This window comes from Lygodium microphyllum, chromosome 5 (assembly GCF_053477565.2).
Source record: "Lygodium microphyllum isolate KBCC chromosome 5, Lygodium_microphyllum_v1.1.10, whole genome shotgun sequence".
Taxonomy (NCBI): domain Eukaryota; kingdom Viridiplantae; phylum Streptophyta; class Polypodiopsida; order Schizaeales; family Lygodiaceae; genus Lygodium; species Lygodium microphyllum.
In genome coordinates, this window is record NC_141139.1 from 139271239 (window position 1) to 139293012 (window position 21774).

At 45.1% G+C, this 21774-nt stretch overlaps 1 protein-coding gene across 1 annotated transcript in view; it reads left to right on the top strand.

The window, feature by feature from the left end:
• Positions 1-21774, top strand: part of LOC148036455 (uncharacterized) — a 225699-nt gene that overhangs the window by 179555 nt on the left and 24370 nt on the right. The window contains exons 23-24 of the mRNA XM_087678435.1: positions 15815-15907; positions 16009-16080. Coding sequence (XP_087534561.1) covers positions 15815-15907; positions 16009-16080 — 165 coding nt within the window. The remainder of the gene's footprint in view (positions 1-15814; positions 15908-16008; positions 16081-21774) is intronic.

Below are 21774 nucleotides of genomic sequence, written 5' to 3' on the forward strand. Positions count from 1 at the left end.
TATGCTGCTTCCCACGAATGCAAGAGACACATGGCTTCTAGCTCACCACTATGTCCAGCAACCCTCGAACAAGCTGTCCACGCAACGCCCTCTGAAGATAATCATAGTTCAGGTGGCCAAACCGAGCATGCCATAGCTCGGATGTAGTCTGAGAGGTAAGAAGAAGAGAGGTAAGTGCAGAAAAAGACTTCAATTTGTAGATGCCGTTCTCCTCATACCCTGAAGAGAGAACCTTCCTCGATCCACAATCAAGTACCCGTACAGCATCATTGTCAAACTCCACCAAAAGACCAAGAGAACAAATCTTATGTACCGAAAGTAAATGATACCCTAAACCTGGCACATGCAACATTTCGGAAGTATGGGTACCACCATGTCCATTTGGAATCAGCTGCATCTCACCCCGTGCAACAATAGACACTGAAGAGCTGTCTCCTATGAGAATCTGCCATGCAAAGATCACAAATCGGCAACACCAACAGTAGAAGGAGGCATGTGTCGTGAGGCACCACTGTCCACGATCCACTCTCGAGCCTTGGGGGCCGTCATCACAGCATCAGAAGCCTTCGGTGTAGAGTCCTCAACGACTGCTAAGTGTAGAAAAGTAGCTGACCCCTTCTTCTAAGAGGCTTGACCTGTCAATGCTTCCGATTTGGAAGCATTCTGTCCCTTCAATTGTTCCTCTTGGTCCAAGACCATAGGAACTAACTCTTCCCACCGAAGAGTCGACTCCCGCCTTGAAGCAATAAGAGCGGAATAAAAGGCACCGAATCGTGGGCGGCAACTGGGACAGTAAAGTAATCGCCATGTCTTCGGAGGGAATCGGCTTCCCCGCATTCTAAATCTGCATCTAAAGCTGTCTCAGTTTGTTGATGTGCTCCCGCAAGCGAAGAAGACGAGAACTTCCCATCCATCCATGTATCCCGATATCTCATCAATGTAAAGGCCGAAGAGGATGGGAGAGAGTGGGCACCCCTGCTTTACTCCGATGGTGCTGGTTATCTCCTCAGACAGCCCCCCTCGTGTTCGAACTCGTCCTGTGTGACAGATTCGTACAAGGCCAATATCCCCCATTGCATTTCCGTCGGGACCTTTAGTTCTTGTAGCCGTTTCATGAGCCTAGCTCATGGTACGGTGTCGAAGGCCTTGCGGAAATCCACGAAGCAGCAGTACACCGGCCTTTCGTTTGCCCTGCCCTCCTCGATGATGGCCCTGAGTGTGAGGATGTGGTCGAGGGTGAAGTATCCCCTTTTGAACCCAGCTTGCCCGGGCGCTCGGTGATGGTGTGTCTCTGCCCATTTGCTCAGCTTATGTTCTAGGATAGACCCGTATAGTTTGGCTAGGGCATGGCCGACCATAACCGTCCTATTATTTGTAGGGTCTGTGGGGTCTCCTGCCTTCAAGATAGGTACTATTGTGTTGGCTGACCAGCTGGCAGGGAAGTCCTCACACATGGCCCTCTTGAACAAGTGAGCTAGAAGGGGGGCGAGCACGTCCCTGGCATGGGTCACATGCTCTGCTACGAGGCCATCATGATCCTGGGCTCGCCCATAAAGTAGTCTATCGACGGCGTCGCGTAATCGCTCTGTACTGAAGAGTGTGGACTTGGGTCTATCCTCTGCTGGTCGGGGTAGCTGGGGCTGTCCTTGTACCTGGTACAGAGAGGTAGCGTATGTGTGCCATGTAGTTGGCGAGGTGATGGGCGTCTGGGCTCGGGGCTCTTGGAATGCCTTTCACGCCTCCTTGTTGTCCTGTCCTAAGAATAGCTGGTAGAACTCGTGCTCCAACCAAGATAGATAGGCTCTTTTTTTCGTCGCACTAGGCGGCGGAAGACCAAGCGTGCCTGTTTGTGTGTGTGTGTCCCCTGTGCTTCATCCTGTTGAAGGCGAAGTCGGGTTTCCTTGAACTCTGCATCATACCAGCTATTCTGGGGGACAGTCCTGCTCAGAGGGGTGGGGTGGGGGGGATGTATGGGGAAAGTACATGGCAGCCGAGGTGTAAAGTGTTCCAGCCAACTGGGCTGTAATCTCGTCCAGGGGTATATAGGGGTCGAGTTCCTGCAGGCTCCAGTATAGGTGGTCAGAGTAGGCGTTCGCAGTCAATCTGGTGAAGTGGTAGTTGGGGAATCTAGGGGGGTGCTCATTGGGGGGGCTGTATCGTATTTACAGACGATGTTGAACTGTAGATAAGCATGGTCGGCTGCTACTACTAGTGGCCAGGGTGATATTCGGAAGGACTGTATGTCCGGGATAAGGGATAAGGGTCCTAGGACATAATCCACTATGCTCGCTCCCAGTCTTTGTATGTGTTCACCTCATGTCCCCCTTCCTGTGTGTTTGGATGCGTGCTTGTGTGGGAAGCATGTGAGGGTGTTCGATCCTGGCCACCTGTCCAGGCCATTGAGGACCGCTAATCCATGTGCCCCCCCCCCCCCAGCGCTAGTAAGTGGTCACCATATTCAGTGCATTCGGCTATGTCCTGTGATGTTCGGCTGAGCCCTATCTCCTCCGGTGCTATCTCTCTATACATGTGGTCCTCACTCTCATAGAAGGGGGTCTGTCTCTGTGCCGTGCGTGCATTGAAGTCTCCAGTCATCAGCAGTATATCTCCGATGCTAGAGTAGTGCATGATGTCCTCATATAGTGGTAGGTATGGTGACTCTCCTCCCTGGGGTGCGTATGGGGAGTGCGCTGGGGCATTAAACTGTCATAACAGGGCTGAAATACAAAATAAGCCACATATAGGGCATTTTCCATCTTGTATGCATTCTACCAGTTGCTACTATGCCCAGATGGTGGGATTTACCTACCGAAATCTTGTTTCTTGGATTTAGGATGATTCTTGAAGCCTGAAAACTTTTACTATAGACAAAACGAAAGGAGAGCTCGTGAAAATGCAGCACCCATGGTAGTGGAGGCACTATTCCAGGCAATCACTTTCTTGCAGAGGATATGGCAGCTACCTAAAGATCGAGACCCTAGGCTAGCTTTGGAGTCTGTAAGACAGCTTGCAGCAGAGGGAGATAGACAGTGTCGGTACGCACATATGAGCACGTGGCTGAACTTGCATGGCATGAATATAGACAGATTGCCACCGTTTGATTACAGCTTTGATTGTCCCACTTTGAGTCTCAGCCGTTTAGAGTTGAACAGAGTGATCAGAGCAGATATCACTAAAGTGGAGACAGAGAGGACTTGGTCCAAGCCCCCTTTCCCATTAGGCACGAAGATGGCACAATACCAGTGTCACTTCTTACAGCTTTCCCATGATGGTTTCATAGTGAGGCCGAGGTATATGGATGCTCAACTCTCTCATGGGCTTCGAGTTGCAATTGGACAGATCCGCACCTCATCACATCAGCTAATGATTGAGACAGGTCGATGGAGCCATGTTGTGGCAAATGAGAGGATGTGCCAGCCTTGTGGATGGGAGCCAGAGACTGAGGAACACTACATTTGTAGATGTGCTGTATACTATGATATCCGAGGCCACTACCACTGCCTCTTTAAGGAGGGCTTTGGACCATTGAGACAGGTGATGGACTATGAGGACCAAAGATGTCTGGGTCTTTCCTTATTGGAGCTCCAACGGCGCAGAGTAGCATTGTTACGGGATCGGAGCCAATCCCAGCCACGTCCACCCCTCCAGAGAACAGTTACAGACTTTTTCAATATAGCTTACCCCCCGGCCACTGCCACCTTAGACACTACATCTCCTACTGACAGACACCATCGAGGGACATCATCAGGCGGGGTTTGAGAAGGGAGAGAGGGTGTGTCCATTGGCTCCCACCTCTCTAGTTCACTCATTATGCTCTAAGACAAGCAGTGGACCTCCCACAACTTTCCAAAAACCCCCTTTCACCCAACCCCAAAAAACCCTACATATCACGCCATAGATGGCACACCATCCCCCCTCCTTCCCCAAAACCCCGCTCCACCTAACCACAATAAACCCGAATCCCCCACCACATCATGGTATGTCAACCCCCCTCCCCTGTTCAAAAAACCCTGCTTTGCCCAATCCCAAAAAAACCCACTGCCCCAAGATATAGCACACGCACCCTCTCTCCCAAAAACCATGGCACAACCCCTATACCCAACCTCTACTCCACCACAACATGGCATATATACACATCCCTCTCTCCTCCCAACTCTCTTTTCTCAAAAACCGTGCTCCACCCAACCCCAAAAAAACCCACTCTCCCACGACATGGCACAACTTCCCTAAGAACCCCGCTCCATCCTGTTATAAATAGGCTTTTCAACTAGGCTCATATGAATGCCCCTGTGTTTGGTGGAGAAAGGGAGATGTATTTACACCCATGAGAGAATGTTAGGTGAACCTACTTTATGTGTTGTGAGGTCATCAATGAGGTTAGCAAAAGATTCTTGTATCAGCCTATATAAGAGGCTCATTCTCTTTATAACAAGACACATTAGATCAATATGATTATCATTCTTCTACTTTTCATTTAGCTTGTGTCTATCTTTCTTTCTTTTCTCTCCAGACATACATATTTCTTTCATCCACACACCATGAGCACACTTTGTTATCATCCGCCATAGCCATGTTGTCGAGCTCAACTTGTGTGGATACCTAAAAGTATAACATGGTATCAGAGCATACGCTCTTGGATCTAGTAAATTAGCCTCCCTCATTCTATCATTTGCAAGATTATACAGTAGTTAAGAATCATTAGGTCCAGTATCGTTTTTTCTTCATTACCATCATCTACTTATTTTGAGGTTGGGTGTAGGGGTTGTGCTGCCGATTTTGGGAGAGGGTGTGTGTGCCATATCGTGGGGGAGTGGGGTTTTTGGGGTTGGGTGAAGCGGGATTTTTTGAAGTTGGGACGACGTCCCATGTTGTGGTATGGGAGTGGGGTTTTTGGGGATTGGGTGGAGCGGGGCCTTTTGGGAACGAGGGGGGTGGTGTGCCATGTCGTGGCACAGTGTGAGGTTTTTTGTGTTTGGGTGGAGAGGGGTTCTTGGGAAGAGGGGGGAAGGTGTGCATATCCTCCTAGGAGAGTGGGTTTTTTACGTAGAAAGAAGCGGTGTTTTTTAGAAAAGAGAGTTGGGAGGAGACATGGATGTGTGTGTGTGTGTGTGTGTGTGTGTGTGTGTGTGTGTGTGCACCATGTCGTGGCGGAGTGGAGGTTGGGTATAGAGGTTGTGCTGCAGTTTTTGGGAGAGAGGGTGTGTGTGCCACATTGTGGGGAAGTGGGGTTTTTTGGGGTTGGGCGAAGCAGGTTTTTTTAGCGGGGGCAGGTGGGAAAATGTGCCATATGGTGGTGGGAAAGCGAGGTCTTTTGGGGTTGGACGGAGCGAGATTCTTGGAAAGGGGGGGGGGAGAGGGTGTGCCATGTCGTGGGGCAGTGTGGGGTTTTTCGTGGTTGGGTGGTGAAAGGTTTTTGGAAAGGGAGAGAGAGCCTGTGCCATGTCATGGTGGGGGATTGGATGGGTGGTGCCTTTGCAGAGTGGAGGTTGGGTGTAGCGATTCCACCGCAGTTTTTAGGAGAGGGTGTGTGTGCCATATCGTGGAGGAGTAAGATAAGTTTTGGGGGGTTGTGCGAAGCAAGGTTTTTTGAAAGGGGGGAACGACGTGCCATGTTGTGATAGGGGACTGAGGTTTTTTGGGATTAGGTGAAGCGGGATTTTTGGGAGGGAGGGGGATGGTGTGCCATGTCGTGGCGCAATGTGGGGTTTTTTGGGGTTGGGCGGAGTGGGGTTCTTGGGGGTTGGATGGAACGGGGTTTTTGGGAAGGGAGAGAGGGTGTGTGCCATGTTGTGGAGGAGTGGGTTTCTTGGGGTTGGGTGGAGTGGGGTCTAACCTTTCGTGGTCCTGCTTACCTCCTCAATCTTTCGTGTCTTTGGGTCGTATAGCTCATAAAATTTTGTGGTCCTACTATAGCCCATGAAGATAAGCTTCCTCAACTTGGAGTGGAGTTTGCTTTGTCTCTTCTACTTGTCCACATGGACAAGAGCATCGCATGTAAAGATGAAAATTTGTGCTAGAGCTTACAGGAGAGTTTTTTTGCACACAATTGCCATAGTTTCTCAAAGCAACTTAAGGCAAAGCGCTAATAAGCAAAGTTAGAATGTTTGAAGAGACGAAACAGTGAGATCATTGGCTGATTGAAAACTGGTTTGTTGTAGCAATGACTGGAGTTTATATGCAGGATGCTTTGTTTGTGCCTGGAATCAAGAAGAATTTGCTTTCTATTTCTTCTTTGGCACGTTGTGGTTTGCAGGTCACATTTGATGATGACGGTTGCATGGTTAGAGATAAAGAACGCATGACTTTGGTCTTGACAGGATCTTTGTGTCATGGTTTATATGAGTTGGATGCTCTTTCAATAGATCAGTCGGCATACTTGACATCCACTCTTACTCCTGCTATGATACAGGCGGAGTTATGGAGAGACCTCCTGAGCACTTATGCGAGGGATGCATTTTAGGGAAAATGCATCGTTTCTCATTTCCTCGTGATGTTGCTTTCAGAGCAACAACCAGATTGCAGTTGGTGCATTCAGATGTTTGTGGGCCTATGCAAACCATGTCATTGGGCAGTTGTTATTATTTTGTGACATTCATTGATGACTTTACACGTTTTTGCTGGGTCTACTGTTTGAAAAAGAAGTCAGAAGTGTATGATGCATTTTTGGCTTTCCGTGCACTTGTTGTTGAAAATCAATCTGGATGCAAGATTAAGGCTCTCCGTTCGGACCGAGGGGGGGAATACATGTCCTCTATGCTGAATTCCTTTTTGCAGCACAAAGGCATAGTCCATCAGTATACTACAGCCTATACTCCACAGTAGAATGGGGTAGCAGAGAGGAAGAATCGGTCACTCATGGAGATGGCCAGATGTATGCTAAAGGCAAAAAGCTTGCCTCATAGTTTTTGGATGGAAGCAGTCATGTGTGCTTGCCATATTTTGAACAGATGCCCTACCAAAGCCTTGAAGACCATCACACCTTTTGAGGCTTGGAACAACCGTAAACCTTCTGTTGGTCACTTTCGTACCTTGGGGTGTCTTGCCTATGCCCATATTCCACAGGTACTTAGAAAAAAGTTGGACAACAAGGCTGTTAAGTGCATTTTTATGGGATATAGCAATGAGAGCAAAGGCTACAGACTCTATGATCCCGTTACAAAGAAGGTTTTTGTCAGCAGGGATGTTTTTGATGAAAAATCAGAATTATCCTTGACTGGTTTGGACACATATCAGGCTGCCCGTGATGTTTTTGAAGGGCTGCTGCCCATTACTTTTGGTGATTCAGCTGGAGCTTCAGAAAATGAACCTAATGTCCAGCCAGCTGCTCCTATGGAAAGTGCAGAAATTTTGGCTGATCAGAATATTCAGCATCATGCTGAAACTGAAATTCAGCAAGAGCTTGCACACAGTCAGGATGCTAGACAGCTACCTAGATGGTATTTGCAGACTATGCAAGATAGTCCTTTGGATGCACCCATGGCTGGTCGTACTAGAAGGCAAACTCGTTTGCATGATTCAGCACATACCATGGAGTTTATTATGGCAGCAAGTACTTTTGATAATGAAGAGCCTGAATGTTATGAGGATGCACAATACAGTGTGCAGTGGATGGCAGCTATGCAAGTTGAATTAGATTCTATTACTAAGAATCAAACTTGGGATTTGGTGTCCTTGCCATTTGGAAAGAAAGCCATTGGAACGAAATGGGTCTACAAACTGAAAAGGAAAGCAGATGGATCCATTGATAAATACAAAGCACGGCTTGTAGCTAAAGGCTATGCACAGAAAAAGGGCATTGATTATGAGGAGACATTTGCTCCTACTTCCCGTATGACGACCATCAGGTTTATGATTGCTTTGGCTGCACATTATGGTTGGACAGTGCATCAGCTAGATATCAAGACTGCATTTTTACATGGGGAACTTCAGGAGGAAGTTTATGTACAGCAATCCATTGGTTTTGCAGTTGAAGGCTCAGAACATTTGGTATGCAAGCTCAAAAAGGCACTATATGGTTTGAAACAAGCTCCTAGAGCTTGGTATGCAAAAATAGATGCTTTCTTGCTTGGTCAGGGGTTTTTAAACAGCTCATCTGAGTCTACCCTTTACGTATGTAAAGAAGGGGGATCTATGCTGATTATATGTCTTTATGTTGATGACCTTTTGCTCACTGGAACACATGCTGATCAGATTTCAGCATTCAAACAAAATTTGCAGCAAACTTTTGACATGTCTGACTTGGGAGTTTTGCATTACTACTTGGGCATCCAGTTCATACATGATGCTCGAGGTATTGGGCTATCACAGTCAAGGTATATTGGGCAGCTTCTTGAGAAGTTTGGCTTACAGGATTGCAAGCCAGTTTGTACCCCCATGGAACCTGGACTGAAACTGTCATTACATGATGACAGTGATTTGTTTGATATACATACATATGCTCCTGCAGTTGGATGTCTTATCTATCTATGCAACACTAGGCCGGACATACAGTTTGCAGTTTCAGCTTTGAGCAGGTATATGCATCAGCCATGTATGTCAGATTGGCAAGCTGTCAAGCGTGTTTTTCGCTACTTGCAAGGTACTCGATCTCTTGGGTTGCTTTATGCCAAGGGGGGACCACTGCAGTTACATGCTTATAGTGATTCTGATTGGGCTGGTGATTATGATACACGTTTCGCGATGCTTTAAATTTGATATCCTTTGGTGGCGGATGATCCTTATACTCTTGATCACTCTTCACTCCAGGGGGGTTTGTTGGGTATTTGACTCACGCCTCACTTACGCCTACGCTCATATGGGAGTGTCAGTGATCAATAGGACACTGGGGCACTTTTTACTCTCGGTAGGAGAGGTTTTTTCCCCCAGACTTATGGTCTTATTGTCGTATGTACTTATGTGCTTATGTTACACACTTATGGGCACTTAGTGTGTGTCGGGTGTGAACACCCCCTACAACCCTAAGGTTTAAGGGTTGTACTTTGTACTTTTCTGGTTACACTCTTTCAGTCTATTCTCTTGGGTGTCGTGCTTCACTCTGTCTCTCACTCTCACACTGTCTACTGAATCTCAGCTGCACCTCGATCCGTCCATCTCACATTATTGTCAGTGGCCTACAAGGCACTGGCAAAGATGATTGGTAGGCGACTACGCCCTGTGCTTCTAGACATTATCCATGACACACAGACAGGCTTTGTTCAGGATAGCAGCATCCTGGACAATGTATTCACCTTCTTTGAGGTGACAGAGTGGGCTCAGTACAGTGGGCAGAGACTGGCCGTACTACTCTTGGATTTCGAGAAAGCTTATGACAGGGTGGATTGGGATTTCCTAGAGGGCACCATGGTGAGGTTGGGTTTCCCACAGGCTTGGATTTGCGGGGTCTCCGCACTTTACAGATCAGCCACCAACAGGATTCTCTTAGGTGGTAGGCGAGGAGAGATCGGTCCGGCAGGGCTGCACCCTGGCCCCGTACGTGTTCCTACTCTTTGCAGAGGCAATGTCTCATTTTCTCAGGTCTCGAGTGAGCGGATTACGCGGCCTTCGACTTCCGTGAGGGAGGAGACTGAGTTGCTAGACTCAGAGTATGCAAATGATAGAACACTACATAGAGGACGATGAGTTGATGCTGGAGAGAGTGAGGCTGACTCTTAAGATGTTCTGGTCTGTAGCGAGAGAAAAAATCAACCGGCGAAAGTCAATTGGTTTCCTCATAGACCTGGACTCTAGCACGGAGTGGGACGTCCACCTAGGATTTAGATAGGTGAGCAGAGGGCAAACCGTCCGTTATCTAGGGTTCCAGGTGGGACTCGACATCACTCCTGCCCAGTAATTTCTTCCAGTCCTCGATTCTATTTGGAGGAAGCTGATCTATTGGAGCACGGCTCGCCTCTCACTACCAGGTCGAGCCGTGGTGGTTAACCAGGTCCTCCTAGCGACGGCCTCGTACATCACCTCGTGTTGGTGCTTCTCCTCATTCTATGCAGTGAAGCTTCGCCGCCTAGTGCGGAACTTCCTTTGGTCTGGGTCAAATGACTCCACGGATTCCAGAGCCAAGGTGTTGAGAAACCCTTCATCCTTCACCTGCAGTTTGTGTTTTTGCGTTTTTGCGTTTTACGTTTAGGATTTGTAGCCCCAAAAAGGGGCACCATTCTAAATTGACTGTGCCTATTTATAGGCCACTCTCTTATTCATTTCTTACGGCTGATTCATTCAGTCCATCGCCTCTTCTCTCCAACCTCTTCACTACCCTCACACCCCTTCAGGAGAACATTGTGGTCCGTGGTTCATGGCTGTCTTTATCATCTTCCTTGTGCTACGGCACCCTTGTTCCCTTGTATCACATTTACTCCATGATTCAAATCTTCATCATTCCATTCATCACAGTTTCTTCTCTCTTCTCTTCTCTTCTCCATGTTTGCGGAGTTCACTCCGTGTTCCTCCCCGCAAACCCTACTGTCTTGTTGGTATGTTATCTTTTGACATGGTATCACAGCCGGTTTTTCTCAAACACTGGCAAAGATCCTCCACTCCAATGACTACAAAGACCAGTGGTGGGTTCTGCTTTCACTTCTCTTCTTCCGTTGCATCAAAATCTCGTTTTTGCAGGTTTCAGGTGTTTTCAGCTTGCTGCCCACACCCCAAACGCGGAGGACATCAGAGTCTAAGCTGGCCATTACTGTCTACAACAGTCTGGCGCCTGTTTTCAGCCTATCACACAGTGTTCGGAGCTGATTTCAGCATATTGATTACTGCTGCTGCTTTTTTCTGCGATTTTAGTCTTTTTGTCTCCTGCAGATTGTCCTGCTTGCGTTTTTAGTCTTTCTCTCACCTGCTGTCTACGTTTTTAGTATTTCTCTCTCCTGCAAGCTATCTTGCTTGCATTTTTAGTCTTTCTCTCTCCTCACTTGCGTTTTTCTACTCGTAGTCTTTCTCTCTCCTGCAAGCTGTCCTGCTCGCATCCTCCTCCCACTCGCAGCTCACTTCCAGCCCTTCCACTACCCTCCCACCCCTTGAGGCGGACATTGCGGTTCGTGGTTCATGGTGGCTAACCTCTTCCTTCTTTAGCAAGGCACACTGGTATCCATGGCTTCTTTACCAACAGATGACTAGACTACTGGGTGCTCCTACTGTGGCATCACCGAATATACCACCGATGCTTGTCGACATTGACCTTTGCTCCCCACCCCCCCGGAGTATATGCATCTTCCACCAGGCACTCCTTATGCCACCTCTCCTTTCTTGGCCACAGAGATCATTCTACATCGGCTATCAGAGTACTATACTCAAGGCAATAAGACGCATCCGATGTGCACCAAGTCCTTTCGAGCACATGGAGGATTGATTGGTGCTACGACCTCCTGGAGATTGTCGCAATGCCAGCGGCAGTCTTTTCCCACTTATTTTCACGTACAGTGGCCTCCACGACCTATGGCTTTGCCGTCCGCTCCATCGAGAGACAGTGATTGTTTAATACCGTCTCCTCGCCAATCCGCTCCTTCGAGAGACTGTGGTTGCTCGACTCCTTTCTCTTCTTCAGCTACCCAGTCTTCTCCATTGAGAGACAACAATGACTGTTGCCCACCTCTTGCTCAATTTGAGCACCACCTTTCACCCTTGCCTACTCAGGGTCGAGAGGCCACCTCTCGGAGCTCTTCGGCATCCCAGATACCTTCTTAGGCACCACCGGCAGCACTTCCTTTGTCATCAGACATTTCGGAGTTCGTGATCCATGAGTTTTTGGATTCCTTATCTACTTCAGAGGGGGATGTTATTTCTTTGCTCTCAGAGGGGGCATCTACTTCTTGGACTTCAGTGGGGGCCTCTCCACCTCCCAACTCAGAGGGGGGACCCACTCCACATGAAGTTCTTCACCCATCCTCTACTTTCTTGGGGTGGTTGTCTTCGACCAATCATCTCTTCTACTGATACCCAGGATCTTCAGGTACTATCTAGATCGAGACCTCGGAGGTTCAACCGCAACTTGGTAACGAGGCCTTCGTATTCCTTCTAGCATGGATGCACGCAGCTAGTGGCTTCTCTCCGAAGGTTGAGTTTCGGGCTCTCCAATTCACTTTGTCTACTGTTCTTTATTGCAGGTTCCCTTTCCAGTGGAAATCTTGGATTAGGGATCCTCTACAACTTCTTCCTTCTCTTCTCTTCTTACCTTGGTCACTTGGTTAGCATGGAGCCACCTCCAGAGATCGAGTACAGGCATATCCTTATGGTTCTTGGCACCACTCAAAGTCTGATATTCCTCCTATACATTGCATGTTTTCATTATCTTTGTACTAGGGCACTTGGGCAAGTGAACAATTTTCCCATGAGAGACATTGTCCAAGTGGCACCTGCTGCATGCGCATTCTTTAGCATGTAGCATTGCATCTCCACCTCACTCTTCTCTTGTTCCCCTTTTTGGACTTGAGAGGGGATGTTGAGAAATCCTTCACCCTTCACCTGTAGTTTGCGTCTTTGTGTTTCTGCATTTTGCATTTAGGGTTTGCAGCCCCAAAAAGGGGCACCATTCTAGACTGATTGTGCCTATTTTTAGGCCACTCTCTCATTCATTCCTTACGGCTGATTTATTCAGTCTGTCACCTCTTCTCTCCAGCCTCTCCACTACCCTCACACCCCTTCAGGACGACATTGCGGTTCGTGGTTCGTGCCTGTCTTCATCATCTTCCTTGTGCTACGGCACCCTTATTCCCTTGTATCACATTCACTCCATGATTCAAATCTTCATCGTTCCATCCATCACAATTTCTTCTCTCTTCTCTTCTCTTCTCCATGTTTGTCAAGTTTACTCCGTGTTCCTCCCCGCAAACCCTACTCTCACTGGTATATCATCTTTTGACACAAGGTGGCGCGGGTGACCATCATACGGCATCGATCAGAGGGAGGGCTCGGGATCATAGACCTAGAGTATGAGAGTATGGCCCTCTTGGGCAAGCTAGTTGTTCGTGGCCTCACACCAAGAGGGCAGACCTAGAAGGTCCTATTGCAGGAGGGTCTTCAGGAGTGTAGACCGAGGCTCGATGATGAGTGGAGGCCGTCCCTGAGATGGATCTTCACGTCAGCCCAGATCACCCCCCCCCCCCCCCACCCCAAGATCACCTTTCCTACACAGCTTGCTCCGCGTGTGGCAGGGCCTCCGTAAGGCCCTAATCCAAAGCTCCCCAGGCTGCCAGGAGGAAATAGACTGTCAGCCGGTGATCTGGAACCCCCAGGTCAAAGATCAGGATGGGACACAGATTGGTGAGTGCCCCTACATCCAGTGGGCTAGGTTGGAGGCTGGCCCGGCTCGTACCATCAAGACATGGCAGAAGGTGTACAGGTTGGTGGAGGAGGAGGTGCTGCAAAACGAGTATTAGGCTGCCAGAGAGGAGTGGAGCTAAGAAAAAGGGAGATAAATGCAGCAATACCTGAGGAATGGCTTGCTCCTTTGATATGAGAGCTGATAGAGCCCGGCGAGGTATGGACTGCTAGGTTTTCACCAGCAGCCCTCGAGGCGGCAGGTAGAGTGGGCGGCGCTCCACCTGGGACCTTCACCGTGCAGGAGGGGGGGCGTCTGGCTCTTGACAAGGCGCAGCAGGATGAGGAGATTGTTCTTTCATGAAGGAGGAACTGAGTGATTGGCCTTCAGGGGAAGACATGGTGGCTGGACCCTTTTGTCTTCTGGGAGGAGTTTAGGGAGTGGCACCTTTGGATCTGGGAGGGCAAGCCACTTGATGAGCTGGAGTGGGATCGAGCCGAGTGGCTATGGCCGGCCACTGCAGTTGCCAAGAAGCCACCGAGGCTCCTGGAATACACTGCCAGGATTGGCAAACACGTACTGATGCAGGACGATATGGATTGGATGCCGTCGCGTAGTAGGTACTGGGCAGAGCCACGGCATCATAGAGTCTTTCCGACGGACCTTCTGGCGCTACCTATGGGATAGGTCGAGACCGAGGAGGGTATCATATTTCTTATGGCTGGTGGCACATGGAGACTTGGCGGTGGGAAGTTGGCTTGCCAGATGCAGGAAGGAGGTTGTAAGCACTACACACAGCAGCCTCTGGAAAACCCAAAACACTACCTTTGGTCGTGCAAGGCGGCACAACTAGTGTAGAGAGGAGCATGCCACATCCTTCGCCGCATGGCCCCCAACCTTGGATGTATCTCTTGGGGAGCTTTTTGTTGGCAGGCTGTCAGCTAGGGCTGTCACCTTCTTATGAGGCCGGGATGCAAGACACGATATTCATTATCGAGGCAGGGTCGTGCGCAGTGGTCAGTTTGGAGGCTCTACCCATCCGCCAAGTATTGGAGCCCACAACAGACCGTTCTAAAGTATGGGAGATCATAGGGAGTCTTATTGGATGGCATATCTAGAAGGCACGGTGTCATGAGGTTTTTGGCGGAGAGAAACTTTCAATACAGACGACCTTATCAAGGCTTTGGACCTCCATCATCCACTCCTCCATGGCCGATGGGATCAGGTGCAGGGCGAGTCTAAGGCTCGTCAGGAGCTCCGTTGTCATTTCATGCGCACTTGGGACGGCCAAGACCTGTTTTTCGAGATGCACTCAGGCAGCCCCAAATGGCGTTACCCTCCCGGTCCATGGCATCAGCTCCAACTAGTTTGTTGAGCACGAGCACTTCCTTGTATTCAAAGGTTTTTCTGAAGTAATATAATTAGCCACTTTTTATTTGCAAAAAAAATAAAAAATAGAAAATCTCATGGCTCTGGCATTTGGGGTATAAATGACCAGCATGATAATGAGTGCATTATCCATTCTCACTAAGACCCACATGACTCTCCCTAGAATCAGGGTGCCCTAGTCCTACACTACCTAAATCGGGATGCCCCAATCTTTGTGGCACTTGGGCAGAATATTTTCAATTGATTGTGGAAGCACACATTCATTCGTATCACCAAGGTGTGCTAGAAAACTAGGCATAGACACAATGCATGCACAGAATATCCTCTCTGCTGATAAGTGGTGCTCGTGTCACATGAGGAAATCCATTGGTCCTCATGCTGATGTTTTGTATAGGTCATGTCTCATGAGGCTCTAGCCCTGCCTGAAAAGTCATCCACTGAAGCCCCAAATTTGTAGCAGGTCGATTACTTGATCATTCATCCTTCTTGAGTGTGATCTCTATGCCTAGACACCACATCCTAGATTCATAATCCTGAGTACTGCCATTTAGTAGCCTTGATGTAGCAACTACAGGGATCAGTTGCAGTATGTGTACAGTGGAGAGCTTATGAAAAGATTGTCTGTGGGTTGCTTCTGGATCAGAAGCTCCCTGTAAGTCCCCCCTTGATGTAGCAACTACAGGGATCAGTTGCAGTATGTGTACAGTGGAGAGCTTATGAAAAGACTGTCTGTGGGCTGCTGCTGGATCAGAAGATCCCTGTAAGTCCCCCAACGTATGGACAATAGTAAGATAGATACTTGACACAGTATTTTGCTGGTGGTATGGGCCAGGATCAATGACGTGTGATATCCAGCAGTCCAATATATGCTAGGAAGGGATACTGTTACTAATATCCCATCTTTAATGAGTGTCCAGTGCTGAGAGCTCTGGTGTAGGAAATATGCAGACTCCACAGGGTTTTACCTTTTTGCTAGGGGTCATTGCGCTTGTGGATTGCACATAAAGAATCAGATTATCATTCAAGTCATATTCTCTCTTGGGTTTTGTACATCTCTCAGCTATTCATATTGTCCCTTACAGTGCTGCTGGCTATGGCCATTGCACAGAGTATTCCAGCATAAACTTGACATTTTTAATGAAAAGAAGTGAAGATGTTACCAATTTGGACTTTCAGGCAAGAAGGCTGGCAAAAACTGACCCAAACGGGATGATTTCTGCATGTACTCAACTACTTTCTGAGTTGAGCTTGGAAGACAGGACTGGGCAGGTAAAATCTATTAGCCTTATTCAACCATGTAAACATGAGATATCAATCATGAAAACTTTGGAAATAATAGCATTTGAACTCAGCTGCTTGAAATACTCCAGGCAGCTCTACAAATTGGAGATCTATATGCATTGCTGATCGAATTCTATTACAAACAAGGAAACATGAAACTCGTAAGCATGTTCTGTTATGCTGAACCAGACATTAAGTTTCACATGTTGTTAACTTTTGAGCTAAGAACTAGAAAATCTGCTAGCTGAGTCAAAAGTACTCAACCAGCCACCCCACATATTATGCACATCTTGCAAAAGCTAAACATAGATAGGGAATGTAAAAGAGGAGTACTGAGGTAATGCACAGTCTGTGCAAACTTACTCTCTCTCTTTTGTAAGAGACCTTCACTCATGGCCTTGTATAAAAAGAAAGGCTCCATCAGTGGACAAGAAGTCGATCATATGGACCACGAATATAAGCATTTGCTTGCTTATAAAACCCCATCAAAATTCTGCAAGCATCCATGATAAAGCTACCGATCTACTTGGATGCATGCAAGCCCTTGACATTGTTGATTTGCAGTTTCTCAAGGTACATTAAGGCGTACATGCCCCATATTGACATGTGTGACCGAAAAGGCCAGTCACTAAAAGCACCGACCCTTTCTATTATTAGGCCTCTAAGCTGAGATGGGCGGGTTCCGATTGTGAAAGACTGCCCCATTCTTCCATGTAATTCTATGGGCCTTTCAATGGGGAAACTAGGCCTTGTTTTGGGATCTCACTTTTTTGTCTCCATTGATGGATAGCACATATCATTAGTTGTTAATACATCAAGTTGACAACTCAACAAATGTACCCCGACTCAACTCTTAGTAAAGAGGAAGTGGCATTCTCTCCAAGATTTTATTGCTCATAGAGGATATCCATTCCCTCAATACTAGAGAAAATGGTTTTTCTCCTCGAGTTGTGTGTTTCATACGTACTAGTGCATGATTAAGATGAAAGTGTGGATGTTGATGCATATGTAGTCCTTTGTCTTGTTTGATATGGAAAGTTTGAGGGTGTCCAAGAGTCTTGGAGCTCTTTGATGTGGACAAGATCGAGATAGCCTTAGGAGTACTTCAATTCCTTGAATTCAAAAGAAAAAGGAGACCACTGCATGCCCTAAAGACTCAAAGGACAACCACCCTTGGTAAGTGACATAATGCTTAAAGCAAATGCTTGCAAATGACAATGCACACAAGGAGTCTTCCTTGTGTGCTCTGATGGAAGTTTCTGTTGTATTTGTGAGACTTTGAGGCTTGGTGGAGGCTAAGTTTCTTCTTATATCAATGGTGAGGATGAGAAGGAAACATGGTTGAGGAGGTATAACCTCAAGGGAATTGGTCAAGACAAACATTTTAAACTTTTGGATATCAATATTACAACCATGCAAGGCTCCTTTCGATGTAGGAGAAGCTCAAGTGTGAGCTATAGAAGTAGTTCAAGGTGCCCTTGAGCCTTGCACACGTAAGTTGATCATGTTAGATTGGGTCCTTTTGCCTCCTTAGTCTCCATAGCCGCGGTATTTCCCTTCAACAAATTTCCATGGGAATAGGTTGACAGGTTACTTTGGGCCTTCCTTTGGTCCTTTGAAAGAAAACCAATTGCCCACTCCATCTCTTAGAAGCTAGTAACTCCTGTTAGAGTAGAGGATGGTCTAGGGCTTGATTCAATCAGAGACAAGGCCAACAGGATGAGCCTTTGGTGGCTAAGGGGAATAGATGAGGAGCATCCATGGTCTCTGTTGCTTCAATTCTTCATAGAATTCTGTGGAGGTATTCAATAGTTCAACTAGTGGGAGGGCATGGGAGCTGTTCTTGTGAGGGGATTTCTTGGAAACCACTTTTTATATTGCTCTAGTTTCCTAGGAACCTCTTTTGTTCACATGAGGGGTAGCTTGAAAATCTCACATATTAAAATATACAAACATTGGGATCTTAACCCAAAATAAGGTTTGAGTAAGGTCTTATTTTGGGACCTTTCCTACCAATGGGTAGATATTTGAGATGCAATGCAAGTGTTGTAAGGATACATCTTGGCAAATATTTGAGATGCAAGGCAAGTGTTGTAAGGATATACCTTAGTGACTTGTGAGTTTGAGAGGACTTTCACATAAGTAGCTTTAAAACTTTCCCCCAAATTACAAAATTAAAAGCTCGACAGCTTTACATGTAATTGCCAAAAATGTTCATGCAACATGAAACTTTGTTTAAAATTTTGAAACAACAAATTAAACTATTAGAGACATTTTTTATGTCATGAACTTCAAAAATTCATATATATAAAATATGAAGCATCACATATAGCTCAAGTACATTATAGCCTTACAAAGGCTCGTGAAGGTTTAAAAACCTTAGATAAAATTGCATGAATCTTTTTTTTTGTCCTTTTATCTATTCAACTATAATTATAGTCTTGGGATTGAAAAAAAGAAGCTTCCACATAGACTCACTTTATTTCATCTAATGGCTCTTTATCCTTGGATTCACAATGTGTAGTCTTTAATTCATGTTTTCATGTAAAGAAATGGCCCTTATATCAAGGTCTTTGCTTCCAATGCCACTTAGGGATTGCTTCCTTCCACAAACTACGAACTTTCATACATGGAGGCTCTTAACTTGGCCCAATATAATCGCTCCTTAGGATCTCAACAACACATTGTCTCCCAATGAAAATCTATATGAAGAATAAGGTGGTCTCCTCTTAGAACCTTGTATTTTATGATAGGCATGATTCGTAAGATTTTCTTTTGAGACCATGGTTCTTTAGACATATTGTCTTATCGATTTCCCAAGCTTTGATATGTTTCAAAAGGCAAGGTATGCTCTAGCATTGTGTATCCCAAAGAGGCATGTCTCTAGGAGGGTGATGGATTTAGAGGTGTAAGAATAGATGTACAGCTTGAAGAAAAAGAAGCTCGAGAGAGCAGAAAACAAGGTGTATTGAGAGGTATCAATGGAGACAATTTTCAAGACTATGTATATCCTAAAGTGAATATATATAAGGCAAGGAGAAAATAACCTTTTAGAGAGGGAAAAAAGCTCTCGGTGGTTGTAAGTGTATTCACACATATCACTATGAAAATGTAGGAATAAATCATTGATAAATCCCCCATGGGAGTGATGTGTTGAATAAGAGCTAGTGCTCATGTATAGGGAAATGCCACGTCATGTGAACTATGATCAATCCATAAAGGGGATTAAGCCAGAAGCTTTGCAAAAAGCTTCGAACTTCTCACGAGGCCAAGCCTTTGTGAAAGGATTTGCAAGCTTATTGTGTGTTGGTACATGAAGCTTATCTCTCTTGTTACAGAGAGTCTCTCCTTGACATAATGATAATGCACCTCAATATGCTTAGTACGAGTATTGAACAATGGATTTCGTGCATCTACTAATGTGCTTTGACTAAATTGAAGATGATGGTAACAGATAATTGTTTAACACCCAAAGAACATACAAGTCATTTGTAGTTATGGAAGTGGTGTGTACTCAGTTTCATAACTAGAAGTGGCCATAGTGGGTTGCTTCTTGCTCAACCATGATATGCATAAGCTACCAAGCATGAAGCAAAAGCTGGTTCCAAATGCACAAGTATTGTAGCAAATATCAAATCGGAGTCTGGGAAAGGAGATTGTGTGGTCTAAAGCAAGTAGCTTGGGCTTGGTATGAGAAGTTACATGTATACTTGACTACACGGTTTCCAAAATAGTCCAACTAGGAGCACCTTATATAGTAGACATGAAGGTGATGTGCCGGCACCATGAAAGCCGGAACAAGTGTGGCTAAATAAAGAAGCATCTAGCTTCGTTTACACAATGTTTCGAGCAATCATTTTGGCATAGTCCTAGACTACTCAATCTCTACGCTTTCATCAAGAAATATGTCATTCACATTTGCATTAGAAATAGATTGGTCTTTAGATTCATGAGAATTCTATGTAGTTTGGAAAACTATATCATTTTGGTGCTACATGTGACTATGCACCATTCAAGGGAAAGGAGTGAAAAGAGGCAATAAAATGTCAGAGATATCTTGTAAGCACACATTTGTCTCTTTTGTATAAGAAACTAAAGGCGAAATAGCATCTTCCACAAAGATAACATCATGGTTGACCAAAGTACACTTAGGTTTTGGGTTACATAACTTATGATATTTGCTTTCCGTATTGTAATCATCAAAGATGCATTTTACAGCCTGATTGTCCAACTTTTTGAATTGTCCACTAGTATTAATGCATAAGCTAGGTAAATTAAAAACACAAAAATGAGAAACGAATGGCTTTTTATAATATTAAGCCTCATATGAAGTGATAGACTTCAATGCCTTCGTGGGACACCTATTAAGTGTATACAATGGGACACCTACTAAGTGTATAAATTGTATACAACTCTCAAGTAACAAACTATATGGCAAAGCTTAAATTTTAATCATGCATCGAATTATCTACATGAGATATCTATTATTACTTCTAGTTACACCATTTTTTTGTGTTATATACAACATTGTATATCAGTATTTTATCCCACATTGAGCTATATATGGTTTAAGAGTAGAAACAAAGACATCACATTATATTTCTATAGGCAAAACAAAGTAGCAAAAAACTTGCATACCAAACTTTTTCATTTGAAATAATTTATTAATGTTCAATTGCATATGATATATCTTTCACATATTTACTATAATTATTGAGCTTGTATAGTACATGACACAATAGACCAAATGCAATAATTGTATCGCCACAAGGGAGATCATGAATTATACATGTGCCACATAAACAAACTTCATGATCAAGCCAAGCAAATTCTTCTTGATCTTTGATACATACAAAGCATCTTTTAGTGTGAATATATTGCCATTTAAAGCATCAATCAATACAAGTTTTTCAACTCCTTTCATAAGATAAGAGAAATTATGGGCACATGCCCGTAGGGGCAAATTCAAGAGAAGTGCAAAAATTGTGTAAATAAGTAATATGCATAGTAACACCATTGATAAAGTACCATAAATGTGAATCCACAAAAATATACACAAACCATGTAAAGAAGGGTCATAATTGCATCGTGTACTAAATGCCTACTCTATATCTTTCACAACATTTGTAAATTGTGACTTGGAATGAAAAGCATCTTCAACAAACCATACTAGTACTTTTCTTCTTATCCTCTTTGTAGCTAATCTAGGATAATCTTGAATGACGTGAACTTTTGCCTTATAATACCAATAATAGATTTTACTATTATTTTGTCTTAATGTTATTAGCCTTCTTTGTTTGAGCAACATCTGTAAATTTTTGCTAGTAGAAAATGCAAAATTTTCTCCACTTTCTTAACTAGCCACAAAAACTTTACTTACAACGTGCATAATGGATTTGTTTTATCAAGATTATTCTTTTTGCAATAAAATGAAAATTAGTTCACCTAATGACAAAGCATTTGAATTTTCTTTCATCATCAAAAAAAGAATAGATATAAAATCCTGACAAGAATTAGAAAGACAACATAGAACTATTTGCACCAGTGAATCATCTTGCAAAATTTGATGTGTAACAATCAACTGCTCCTTATATCTTGTCTTTATCAAAATATTATCCATGTAGTCATCTTTATCTATATATTATTAAATATGATTATACTCCAAGGATATTAAAATTGGATAGGTGATGAAGCATACACCCTTGCTGGGGGGCTCTTGGATGGGTTATATATACTCAATCAAATAAAGGAGCTACCCAATTAAAAAAAAGGACTTGTGTTGTTTAGTATGGAAGGTTGGAGGATGTCCAAGAGTTGAGATAGCCTTGTAAGTTTTATTTTAATGCCCCAAATTC